General features: G+C 37.6%; 1 protein-coding gene across 1 annotated transcript in view; it reads right to left on the reverse strand.

Annotated features, from left to right (window-relative positions):
• Window positions 1–12,220, reverse strand: part of GUCY1A2 (guanylate cyclase 1 soluble subunit alpha 2) — a 194,517-nt gene that overhangs the window by 16,627 nt on the left and 165,670 nt on the right. The window contains exon 7 of the mRNA XM_081326290.1: window positions 2,693–2,847. Coding sequence (XP_081182416.1) covers window positions 2,693–2,847 — 155 coding nt within the window. The remainder of the gene's footprint in view (window positions 1–2,692; window positions 2,848–12,220) is intronic.

A 12,220-nucleotide genomic window follows, 5' to 3' on the forward strand; every position in this document is an offset into this window, starting at 1 on the left:
TGGGAGAGAATGCCAAATCTAATACACAAGTTACACTCATTTAGCAACTTTCACCTTTGAACAGCAATGGCAGGCTTTCTTTACAGAGAAATTGTAAAACTGTATTATTTCAGACATTAACTATTTAAATATTTTAAAGCACTAAAAATGAAGCTATCATTTTAAACTTTAAAGGAACAGAATCCATTTATCTGATTATGCAGAAAGTAGGAGCCTTATTTGAGTACAGCTCAATTCCTGATGGCTTCCTAATATACAAAAATGTTTCTCAACTTTAAGATGGGTGGGCTTCATTCTCAGAATTCTCCAGGTGGCTGATGAATTCTGGGAGATGAAGTCCACCCAACTTAAAGTTCCTGAGGTTGAGAAACATTGGTGTAGAATGTAAACTGCTCCATCAGTTTAGTTACAATCAGTGGATAGGTTTTCATTGATTTCACGAAAACAGCTGTAGAACTGAGTCCAAGGCACAGTTTGTTCAAACATCCAGTTTTCAGTGTGTAAAAGAGAAAAGGCCAGATGGCCTATGAGGCAGGAGTAATAGAGTTTAGAACAAAACATCTGAGCACAATTTTCTGGCTGCTAGTCTCGCTTGCTTGGTTGTTGACTTGCTTTGCTGAGCATCGCCTGCTCTATTGCCAGAGTAAGATAGGGAGCTTCAGAAACAGGGACTGTAGCTTGGTAGCAGAACATACAACATTTATGGTGACTGGTGACCCCCAGGGGGAGGGCGTTCTCTGTGGGCGCGCCAGACCTTTGGAACCGTTTACCGGTTGAGGTCTGGATGGCTTCCGACCTTCACTCCTTCCGACGTGATCTAAAAACTTATTTATTCGAACAAGCCGGCCTGGTCTGATGGGTTTGGGGTTTTAATCATTGATTTTAACTAATTTATTGTATCGGGCACAATTATTTAATTTGTTTTTAATTTTTGTATCTTGTATTTATTGCCCTGTACACTGCCCTGAGTCCTTCGGGAGAAGGGCGGTATATAAATCAAATAAATATAAATATAAATAAATATATATATTTATACATATTACTGAAGAATTGTTCCCTGCAATTCAGTCAAACGATCTTGTGTGACTTTGGAATAAATATCACAAATGATTATCTTGATTGTGCAAAATTCACATTCCAAGGTATAAATCAGATTTTAATTTCTGGGGAGCTGCTGCGGAGTATCTATTCACATATCAAATTTGAGCATCACGAGAAAAGAATTAAAAATCAGAACAAAACAATCTGACGGAATTGCACAGGGAAATTAGACTGATTTCAAACACTAATCTCTGAAATTTTAATAACTGTTTGTTACTAGGTCAATCTGGGACAAAAGAATTTATTTTATGCCAACTGGTTCCCAAATTACTTTGTATTCCCATATTCCAGCTTTGCCTCTCTTCATCCATTATCCATCCATCAAAATCTGCTCAACATGTCTGCCCCTTGTTGAAGCACACAAATTGCTCTGTATAGTAGTTATCTGATTTTTATCTATAGTGTATAATCTTCATTTTGAGCAATAGTTTTAATTGCTTTTAAAACGTCAAATCTCTAGCTATTTTATATTCAATTGTATCAGTCCCTGAACATCTTGGGTGAAGACAATTATATAAGCTTTCATTTAAATAGAGGTTTACACAAACGAACATAAACAGAGAGAGTCTTGAGATTATTAAAAAGGGAAAGCATACAAACAGGCAAACAATGCTGAAACTACAGGAAGAAAACTACAAAGCCCACAATAGTGAAAAAAAAATCTAACTACAAAATGAGTTCATAAAGGCTAACTCCAAAACAGTTAAATTAGTCAGAAGGAATCATATGTGTAGGACAGGTTCAGAAATCCAGTTCACTTTTAGACTCTGAACGTGCCTTTGAAAATTATTAAAACATTGGGGGCACATCTAACTGTGCTTCTCACAATAGTATTTTATTTAGGGGCTGTGGTTTACATGATTTCTCAATTGTTTCATGCCATATTTTATTGAGCCCAATCTGATAGGGCACAGTCAAAGCACTGTCGAAAGAGATGACTAAAATTGCTTTAACTGGTATTTTGCAAAAATACTAATAAAGGCAGCCTTTGAACAATTAGAATATCTGAAAGAAAGAAATTTTGAAAGTGCTTGTGATGGATTTTTGGATGTGTATATTGAAAAAAAAATCTGCTGCGAACTCTGAGTGGTGTCAGGAAGGGCATCTGGCCAGTAAACGCTCAGCTCCATCCAGTTGCCCCGACCCTACTCTGAATTAAGGCATTGCAGGGTGGTAAAAAGGAAGGGGTTTTTTTAATATTGACTATTTGCTGCATAGGTCACATCAAAGGAAAATAATTATAGTTACAAGTTCTTATGCTAAAGCACCCAACTAAAAATATGGGGAACGTTAAGAAAGCACAACTTCCAAGCATTTTTGCTGAATATATAACTCTTTTATTTTGAAATCAGGCCCTAAATAGTTATGTCCTTAATTCTTAAAGAGATTGATTGATTGATAGAAGACATGCAGACAATATAGTCCTTTTCTAGTTAAAAGCTTACTTAGATACAAATTGTCTTATGCCCCTAGATTTACTTTATATTGAAAATGTACAGCACATTGGGGTGATATATCATTTTATGGTCAGAAATGTTGTGTACCAAAGCTTTAAGAAGTATATTTTTTAAAAAGGCTGAAGAACACTTACTGATAGGTCGTTGGGCTGACGTTGATGCGGCGTGGATGACTTCCTGACTCAAACTTGCTTGCTAGGGTGACATTGTTGCCAAAGAGACAATATCTGGGCATTCTCACCCCAACAACTCCAGCCAGAACAGATCCTGAGTGGATCCCTATTCTCATCTGTTAAGAAACAAAAAAATAATAAAATAAATCACATTAATCACTTATCTTCTTTTGCTTAATGACTTAATCCTGCATTTATTTTCTACCTTTTTTTTAACAATCACCTTTCATTTTATCCTCACAATAAAAATCCTGTGGGCTGACAGAAAATAATAGACAAAAGTTACATATAGCTAGTTTCAAGGTTAAATGTGGAATTGGGTCTCCATCAATACCTTCATTGGAACTCATACTCCCTTTAGCTAATACAATATTCAGAATAACCCAAGAGTAAGTTAATTTAAGCGAAGATCAATAGCCACGTGTGAAAAAAACTTACTGAATTGTAATTGATGAAAAAGTTATTTAGTTAAAGGCTGCCAGACTCCCAAATAAAGCTGGGTGCTTATATTTGAAATGATTAAATTGATTTGGAAAAAAAAATAAGCAGAGGAAACATGTTTGTGTCTAGACACACATACATCAGATATTTGTTCAGTAACATAATTCAGGAAGAGTAGTCTAGAGATTTTTAGGCAAGTAATTAGTAAATCGTTGAGTAAACCTCCTCAATCTGTGTGCATGGTAGAGAGGATAGTAATAGAGAAAATCCCTTTCCTTAAGAAAGCTTCTGAAATCTTTTTAATCCAGCAATCTGAAGGAACACTTAATATTTTCACAAAAACCGACAACAAGCAGATTTTAAAAAGAAATTTCAGCCAGCTGATTTCAAGGGCTGCAGCTGCATGAATGTGGGACTGCAATACTGTAGTATGAAAATGATATAATGAATGAGAGAGAATGCATCATATTGTAATTCATATTACTGATTCAATTTGAAACATGGTCAATCTGGTTGCAAGCATGGCTTGCTAGCAGGACTGGGACCGTTTTTGAAAAACCTAATTTTCTTGAATTACCACTGGGATATCACATCATCAGCAATGTATCACGACTTCAAAATCATCAAATTGGAAAAGCTATTTTACTCCATTCCATTCTCATTGAAAGAGGAACTACTCGTATTGCTAAGCTTTTTGCAGCTGTTACTCAAACAAGAACCCTGGAGCATCTTGTAACTGTCAGGCATAAAAGGGTATTACATGCCTTGTGAAAACTGGAACACCATTCAAATCTTTTCAGCATAAGGAAGAATTATGTTTTGTATATGTTTCAACAACGATAGTTTATTTGCACAGGACATAGTCTTTGGGAATAGGAAATCTCTTTCTTGCTTAAAGTATTACTGACTTCTGGACCAATCATTGGTCTCTCCTGTTAAAATATTTTCATCTGCTTTGGCCATACTCACAACTTTATCTTTGACAAGCAGGCTGAAATTTCACAACTAGGGAGCTTTCTACAAACAGCAGGGAGGAGCTTAATACAGAAGTGGGTAGTCCATTTTATGACGGAGTCATTCCAGTAAAATAAAGCAAAAGAGGGAATCAGCTCCAATGATTTTTAAAATAGGAAAAGCTGGAATGTAATGAATGTAAATTTATAAAGTTAATATCGCTGTTAAAAAAGTGGTTTAATAATGAGAGAAAAACGTGTTAAGAAATGAAACTAATTCTTGCCTATCGCAATTATTTTCTTAAAATGTGTTGCACAAAAAGATGTTATCCATACAACATTTATTTTCTGTGCAAATTCTAATTTTCTGGATGGAACAGAAATAATCATCTGTGAACTAGACTAGGAATAGCAATATTCTTTATTGCCAAGTGTGATTGGACACCCAAGGAATTTGCCTCCAGTGCATAAGCTCTCTGTGTATGTAAAACAACAAGACGGTAAGTTATAAATTACTGTATGCGATTTATGTGATGTGCAATAGAACAAATCTATTGCAGACCAAATCAAACATGGCCTGAGAAGCTGTTACAAGGGTAAATAAGTACAAATTCTCTGTGCTTTACAAAGTAGCCATAATTGCAGGATCCAATCTGGGTCAGTCACTGGGACCAGAGGTTTAGTCTTCTGAACTTTCAGATATGATGGAGCCCATCCTTAGGGACCTTCTCTCTACCAGAATGTGTGTATTCAATTTTATCCCAGGACACATCTATTTGCCTTCATTCATAGCCATAGATTAAATAACTTGGTAATATTCTATGGTATCATTTCATTCTTTCCTTCCTTCCTTCCTTCCTCCCTACCTCCTTCCCTCCCCACACTCAATAGATCACTATTTCAGCACTACCTCAGACCAGTCAAAAATTACTGCATCTTGAACCAAATGTCTTTTAACACAATACTTCTCAGCTAATTAGTATTAACAGCATCAGTATTAAAAACCCTACGCCTTAAACCAAATTAGTATCTAAGCCAATTAAATTAAAATCAACAACCAAATCAGATCAACTGTAAACAAAGGGTCTGTTTAATCTCCAATTTGAAGCCAGAATTCAGTAATAGGCCTTTATTACTAGACTGCTATTCAATCACAATGAACTTGAGCATCTTTATATCTTTGGGTGAAGAACATGGCTAACTGGTTTCTAAGCTGCTTTTAATCAAATATTTATAACAGAACAGGCACAATGTAGTTTAAAATTATGTTTATTTTTTAAAAAATAAACAACTGATTGCCAAATACCCTGCAATCATGTGATCACCATTCACAATCTTCTCTGCTGGCTTCTCCAGAAAGTCAATAGAGAAGCCGTCAAGGAAGGTCGCAAGGCTAACACCACCTGAATCAGAAGGATGCCATCTTCTGGCTTCTGAGGACTGGTTGCAAATGCCCTGTGCTACAAATATTCTGTGCCAAAATACTGCTTGGATTTCAGGATGGACCTTTTTCAGTCAGCCTTTTTGAGAGTGAAAATACAGTAAGCTATATTGGTTCTGCTTTAGATGAAAAGAAAAATTTGAAAATCAAATCAGAAAACAGATTCCTATTCGGGAGTATCTACTTTTTAAAATGAGGCTGAGAAAAGCTGAATTTCCAATGTAGTAATAAAAACTGTAAAAATGATTTATGTTGCAATCAGTTAATGTGCTTTCATTCCAATGAAAAAGTGGACATATTGTTTATTTTGAGAAAAGCTGCACCAAATGGAGAAGAGTGAGATTGGAAATGTTAATAGGATGCAAAAGACATAATACAGAGTCCTAGTTAATTTAAAAGATCCATTAGACTTGGACAGGAAATTCTTTTCTTTCTTTTTTGCCATTTAAAAGAATAAATACGGGTAATAAAAAATATTCTGCATTATTAAACGTGTGCAACATAAGCAGGGAAGTTGTTTAAGCAGCCATACTTGAAGTGAAAGGTTGCTAATACTAACTTAGTCAGGCTTCTACATATTTATTTCCTTTTTAAAGGATTTTTAAAATCACTGGTAATTGCAGAAAAGAGGTCCACTATAGTAGACTTTTACTTCCAGCTGGCTCTACCTGCACTAAAATTCCAATAAGAGTTTTTCTATTAAAATGGATGGAGAATCTCTCGTGAGAAGTACAAACTTAGCCCTCCTTGAACAATTACTATAGCATGATACAGAAGCCTAAGAGCCTCATAAATATGAATCAGTACACCAAGGATCAGACTCATATTACTGTAGCACAATTGATTACACACTATCAAGTCATTTTTAACTCCCAGCAACCACACAGATTTTCTTCATGAAGCACTATGCCTATACAGTGGTAGTTATTGCCACTGTAATTAAGTCCCTCTTCTTGCTACTGCTTGTCCTCTTCTCTTTCCATCCATCTTTCCCAGCATTACAGCCTACTCCAGAGAGCTGGGTCTTCACATAATGTATCCAAAAAAGGGATATTTGGGCCTAGGCCATAGTCATTACTTGTAGTACCATAGCTCTTTAAAAAAAACACCTTTAAAACAAGATAGCATTGTTTTAAATATTTTTATTAAAGCAGGAAGATGATGGAATGATATCCCACTGGATCAAAGTTAGACCCAGGGCAGTAAGGCAAGTCTCATACTGATTTCTGCTTGAGATTCTCAGGGCAATTTCTTTTAAATTATGACATGTGTATTTAAAAATGTGTTAATAGGCACCTCTGTTTTACCATATACTCTTGTTTAATTAAAAAATAAAGTGTTAGGCAGAAGTAAAATTTGCTGAAAAACATAGTTGCACATCATTAATCTAGCTGTGGTGGTGCAGTGGTTAGAATGCAGTATTGCAGGCAAACTCTGCCCACAGCCAGGAGTTTGACCCTGACCCAACTCAAGGTTGATTCAGTCTTCCGGACTTCCAGTGGCGACGCGACGCTGAAGACAGCCATCTTTGGGCTGTCCGCTCCGCAGCTTTGTTGATTCACCGAAAACAGCGCCAATCAGCTGTTTAGGTGATTCGGAAGCCCCCTCCTCGGGAGAAGAGGAGGGGGTGAGGCCCCAGGTAGGGGTTGAGCTCTCCGGGGCCGCCTGAGCTTAAAGTTTGGGCGGCTGAAGGATCGAGCCCCCCCGAAGCCTGGGTTAGCTCCGAGCTGCGCAGCGTCTCTGCTCCGTGATTTTTGGAGCAGAGCCAAGCGTTAGCAACCACCCCTGCCAGAAGGAAAGACTTTTGAGTATCAAGGTGCAGGCAGAGCGGTACAGGAGGTCAAGGTGAAGTGGACTTTTATCTCTACTCTCTAGCTCAATGGATTTTATAGCTTTAAAGCATTATGTTAAAATGCTATAACAGTGGACTTAATTGAAGCAGATAAGCATGGAAGATACGTAATGATAGATTTGTTGTTAGAAGGTAAAAAAACGCTTTTAGTTGGACTGTATGCTCCTAATCAACAACAACAACAGGCTGACTTTTTTAGCTCACTTCATACAAAGCTTACTCAGTTGGATTACAAATCGTTTATTTTTATGGGGGATTGGAATGGCGTTTTGGACGTACAGATGGATAAGGCTGGTTTTTATAAGCGTATTCCGTGCCATGCCAGACTGCTTAAGTCTTTTTTTGAAATGAAGGATGATTTGGAATTGCGAGACATTTGGCGTGACACACACTTGCATGAAAAGGATTATACTTTTTTTTCTGATAGACATCAATCTTTTTCTAGGATTGACTTCATTTTGCTGACTAATGACTTTTTTTCTAGGATTAAGAAGGTAAAGATCTGTGCAAGAGCTATTTCTGACCATAGTCCAGTATGGTTAGAGATCAATAAGGACAATAGAGATAGGCGCTCGTGGCGCGTAAATGAGAACTTGTTTAGAAATCAGAAAAATGTGGAAGAATGTAAACAACGGATGAAGGATTTTTTTGAAATTAATATGAATAAGGATACGTCTATGGACATGGTTTGGGATGCTAGCAAGGCATATATGAGAGGGGTGTTGATATATATGAATAATAAATACAGACGTACTTTGGAAGCTAGAAGGAAAGAATTGGAGAATGAAATTAAGGAAAAAGAGAAGGCCTTGATTTTGAATCCATTGGATGTGAAGACTAAGGAGGCTATCAAGCTATTAAGAGGACAATTTGATAAATTAATGGCTGATCAAGTGGCAACCAACTTGAGGTTTGCCAGGCATAATACTTTTTGCAATGCTAATAAGCCAGGTAGATGGCTAGCTTATAGACTAAGGAAAAAGCAGAGGGCTTCTAACATAGACAAAATTGAACATAAGGGGAAGGTAGTGTTTCAACAGGATTTTATTAAGGAAGCCTTTGTGGATTTTTATTCTAAATTATATGCTAAGGAGAAGATTAATGAAAAAGATATTGATGAGTATTTGGAGAATGCTAGCATCCCGGTTCTTACGCAAGTACAAAAAGAGGAGATTAATCAATTGATTACAGAAGAAGAAATATTTACAGCAATTAAGGAGTTGAAGCTCGACAAAGCGCCAGGTACAGATGGTTTGACTGCGGCTTACTACAAAAATTTACAATTAGAGATGGTTAAACCGTTAAAGGAATTGTTCCAGACAATCCAGAGAGGGGGAAAGGTGCCTCCATCTTGGAGAACTGCTTTTATCTCTCTGATTCCGAAGGAAGACCAAGATGCTACTCAAGTAAAAAACTATAGACCGATATCATTATTAAATACAGACTACAAGATATTTGCTAAGTTGTTAGCTAACAGATTGATGAGGGTTTTGCAACAGATGATTCATGGGGATCAAACTGGGTTTATTAGTGGTAGACAAATGAAAAATAATGTGAGGCATATAGTAGATGTGGTGGAGTTTTTGGAGAGGAACAACCAGATCCCTGCGGCGCTAATTTTTTTAGATGCTGAAAAAGCTTTTGATCAATTGGATTGGCAATTTTTGCTGAAAGTATTAGATAAAATGAATTTTGGGGATAAATTTTTACAACCAATTAGGGCATTATATCAAAAACAAACTGCCCGAATAATAGTTAACAATAGTCTGACTGAAGTATGCAATATTCAGAAGGGCACAAGACAAGGGTGTCCGTTATCACCTTTATTATTTGTTTTAACATTGGAGATTTTATTGATAAAAATACGGAACTCGGAAAAAATTAAGGGTATTCAAATTAGAGATCAGGATTATAGATTGAGGGCATTTGCAGACGATCTGGTTGTTACGGTGACCCAGCCAGAAAACTCTGTTGTGGACCTGATGGAGATAATAATGCAATATGGGAAGGTTTCTGGATTTAAGGTTAATGTACAAAAAACAAAAATTTTGGCCAAAAATATGACAGCACTGCAAAAGGCCCTTTTAGAAGGATTAACTGGATTTGAGATTGTTAAAAGGGTTAAATATTTGGGGGTGTATTTGTCACCCTCTAATGCAAAGTTATATAAAAATAATTATGAAAAGTTATGGGGAAAAATTCAAAAAGAACTGGAGAGCTGGGAAAAACTGCAATTGTCTTTGCTGGGAAGAATTGCAGCAGTGAAAATGAATGTCCTGCCTAAATTTTTATTTTTATTTCAAATGATACCAGTCCTTAAAAAAGACTCTAATTTGGAAGAATGGCAACGGGGTATCAATAAATTTGTGTGGGCAGGGAAAAGGCCACGAGTTAAACTCAAGATTATGCAGGATACTCGTGAAAGAGGTGGTCTTAAAATGCCTAATCTTAAACTATATTATGAAGCTGCTGCGTTGTCAGGAATAAGTGATTGGATTAATTTGATACAAGGGAGATTATTAAATCTTGAGGGCCACGACTTGTTATTTGGCTGGCATGCATATTTGTTGTATGATAAGAAGGTAGATAATGTGTTTAAAGTGCATATTTTAAGACAGGCATTGTTGAGAGTCTGGAAGAAGTATAGACATAAGTTAGACTACAAGATGCCGTTGTGGGCAATCCCGAAACATGCAATAGAAAACATAAATGTTGGTTTCAAACATGATGTGACTACGTATAAGGAGATCTTAAGCTTGGAAAGGAACGTCTGGTGTTTGAAGCCGTACGATCTCTTGCGAGATGAGAAGATCATTCAAACTTGGTTCCAATATACTCAATTACGTGCCAGGTGGAAAGAAGATCAGAAAATTGGTTTTTCAATGACTGATGAAAATTTGATAAAGCAAATTAGAAATCAGGGTCCAGCACATATCAAACGGATTTATCTTGCATTGATAGATATTGACTCAGAAACAGAACTTGTTAAAGATTGTATGATAAAATGGGCCCAGAATATTCAAGAAGTTATTACAATGGACACGTGGGAAAAGATCTGGGTGAGGAACGTAAAATTCACGCAAGCCCAAAACCTAAGAGAGAACTTTTATAAAATGTTTTATAGATGGCATTTAGATCCTAAAAAGCTTGCAAGTATGTATCCGACTTATCAGCCTAAATGTTGGAGGTGTGGTGGCGAAGATGCAACGTATTTTCATATATGGTGGACCTGCAAAAAAGTTAAGGCTTTTTGGATAAAAATCTGGTGGAATATGCAGAAGATCTTTAAGCAAAGGATAAAGTTTTGTCCGCAATTGTTTTTGTTGGGCATAATTACAGATGTTACTGTTGTGGACATTAAGTTGATGTTGAACTTAATTACAGCAGCAAGACTTTTAATAGGTCAAGATTGGAAAAAGGAGGAACTGCCGACTATAGAAGAATGGACTCTAAAGGTTTCTGACCTGGCGGAAATGGCAAAGATTTCAGCTCATTTGAAGGATCATTCGCAAGAACGTTATATTATGGAGTGGAAAAAGTGGATTGATTATATCCAGAAGAAATATGGGACTAAAAAGTTTCATTTAGCATTTGAATAAGTTTTCTTCTCTTTTTTCTTTTCTTTTTCTTTTTATATGTGATATTAATATTGCTTGTAGTCATTTTATATGAGCTAGAGGGCGATAGAATTAATAGTTTATTGTTGTTAGAATGTGGATGTTTATGATTGTTCTTTGTTTTTATACCTTGTACTTAGCTCTGGGAAGTCGGGGGGGAGGGGGGAATGGGGGGGAGGGATAGGGAGGGTTAGGTAGGTGTGGGGGGAGGGGGGATTGTTAAAGATAAAATGTACTGTAAAACTTTTCAATTAAAAAAAAAAGGTTGATTCAGTCTTCCATCTTTCTGAAATCAGTACAATATGTACCCAGATTGTTGGGGGCAATATGCTGACTCTGTAAACTGCTCAGAGAGGGCTGTAAAGCGCTATGAAGTGGTATATAAGTCTAAGTGCTATTGCTATTTACACACTTCTCTCACACAAATAAACACATATATTGCTTCAGCGTAGGTCAACATTTCATTTATTTATTTATCAAACTTGTATGCTGCCCATCTTGACAAAGATAACTCCAGGCATCTTACAGATTGTTGTGATTCAGGGTCAGCCTGTGGGTTCGGCAGTTGGGTCGGACGACTCAGAGGAGGAGGAGGGGGGTGTTGAAGAGCTTGCTGATGATGGCCTTGAGGCTCCGCAGAGCCCTCAGCCGGGCCCCTCCCACTTGGTCACGACGGAGACCCAGCTGTGTGAGCCTGACAGCGTGGATGAAGATGACCCACAGCTGGCCCTGTTCAAGGACGCCCGACGCAGGAGGCAGTCAATCAGGAGTAAACAGAGGAAGGCAATGGGGCACCTCGGAAGGAGGCAGAGAGAGGCCACGCCCTGAACTGTATTTAAGGGGAATGTGTGGGAGGGCTGGTTTGCTGAAGGCAACCGCTTGGATAGTTCCTGTTTCATAGCTCCTGTTTCATGGTTGGTGTCTTGTCTTGCTCTGTTTTATGTTAATAAATTTGGCAGGCTTTATTCCAGCCTCTTGCCATTTGTAAAGGGGTTGTCCCTGCTTTTGCTGCAGGGCCGGTAGCAGGCTGGTACAGAACAGTTTGCCTTCAGCCTCCCACCCCTTACTATTATTATGGAGCAGCTACGTGCTGAGAATGCCCAGCTCACCCAGCAACTCACTTTGCTGGCAGCTCAGGTGGCTCAACTGCAAGCTCAGGTCCATGCTGCACCCCCACCATCACCC

The sequence above is a fragment of the Vipera berus genome, assembly GCF_964194415.1.
Source record: "Vipera berus genome assembly, chromosome: 4".
NCBI classification, from domain to species: domain Eukaryota; kingdom Metazoa; phylum Chordata; class Lepidosauria; order Squamata; family Viperidae; genus Vipera; species Vipera berus.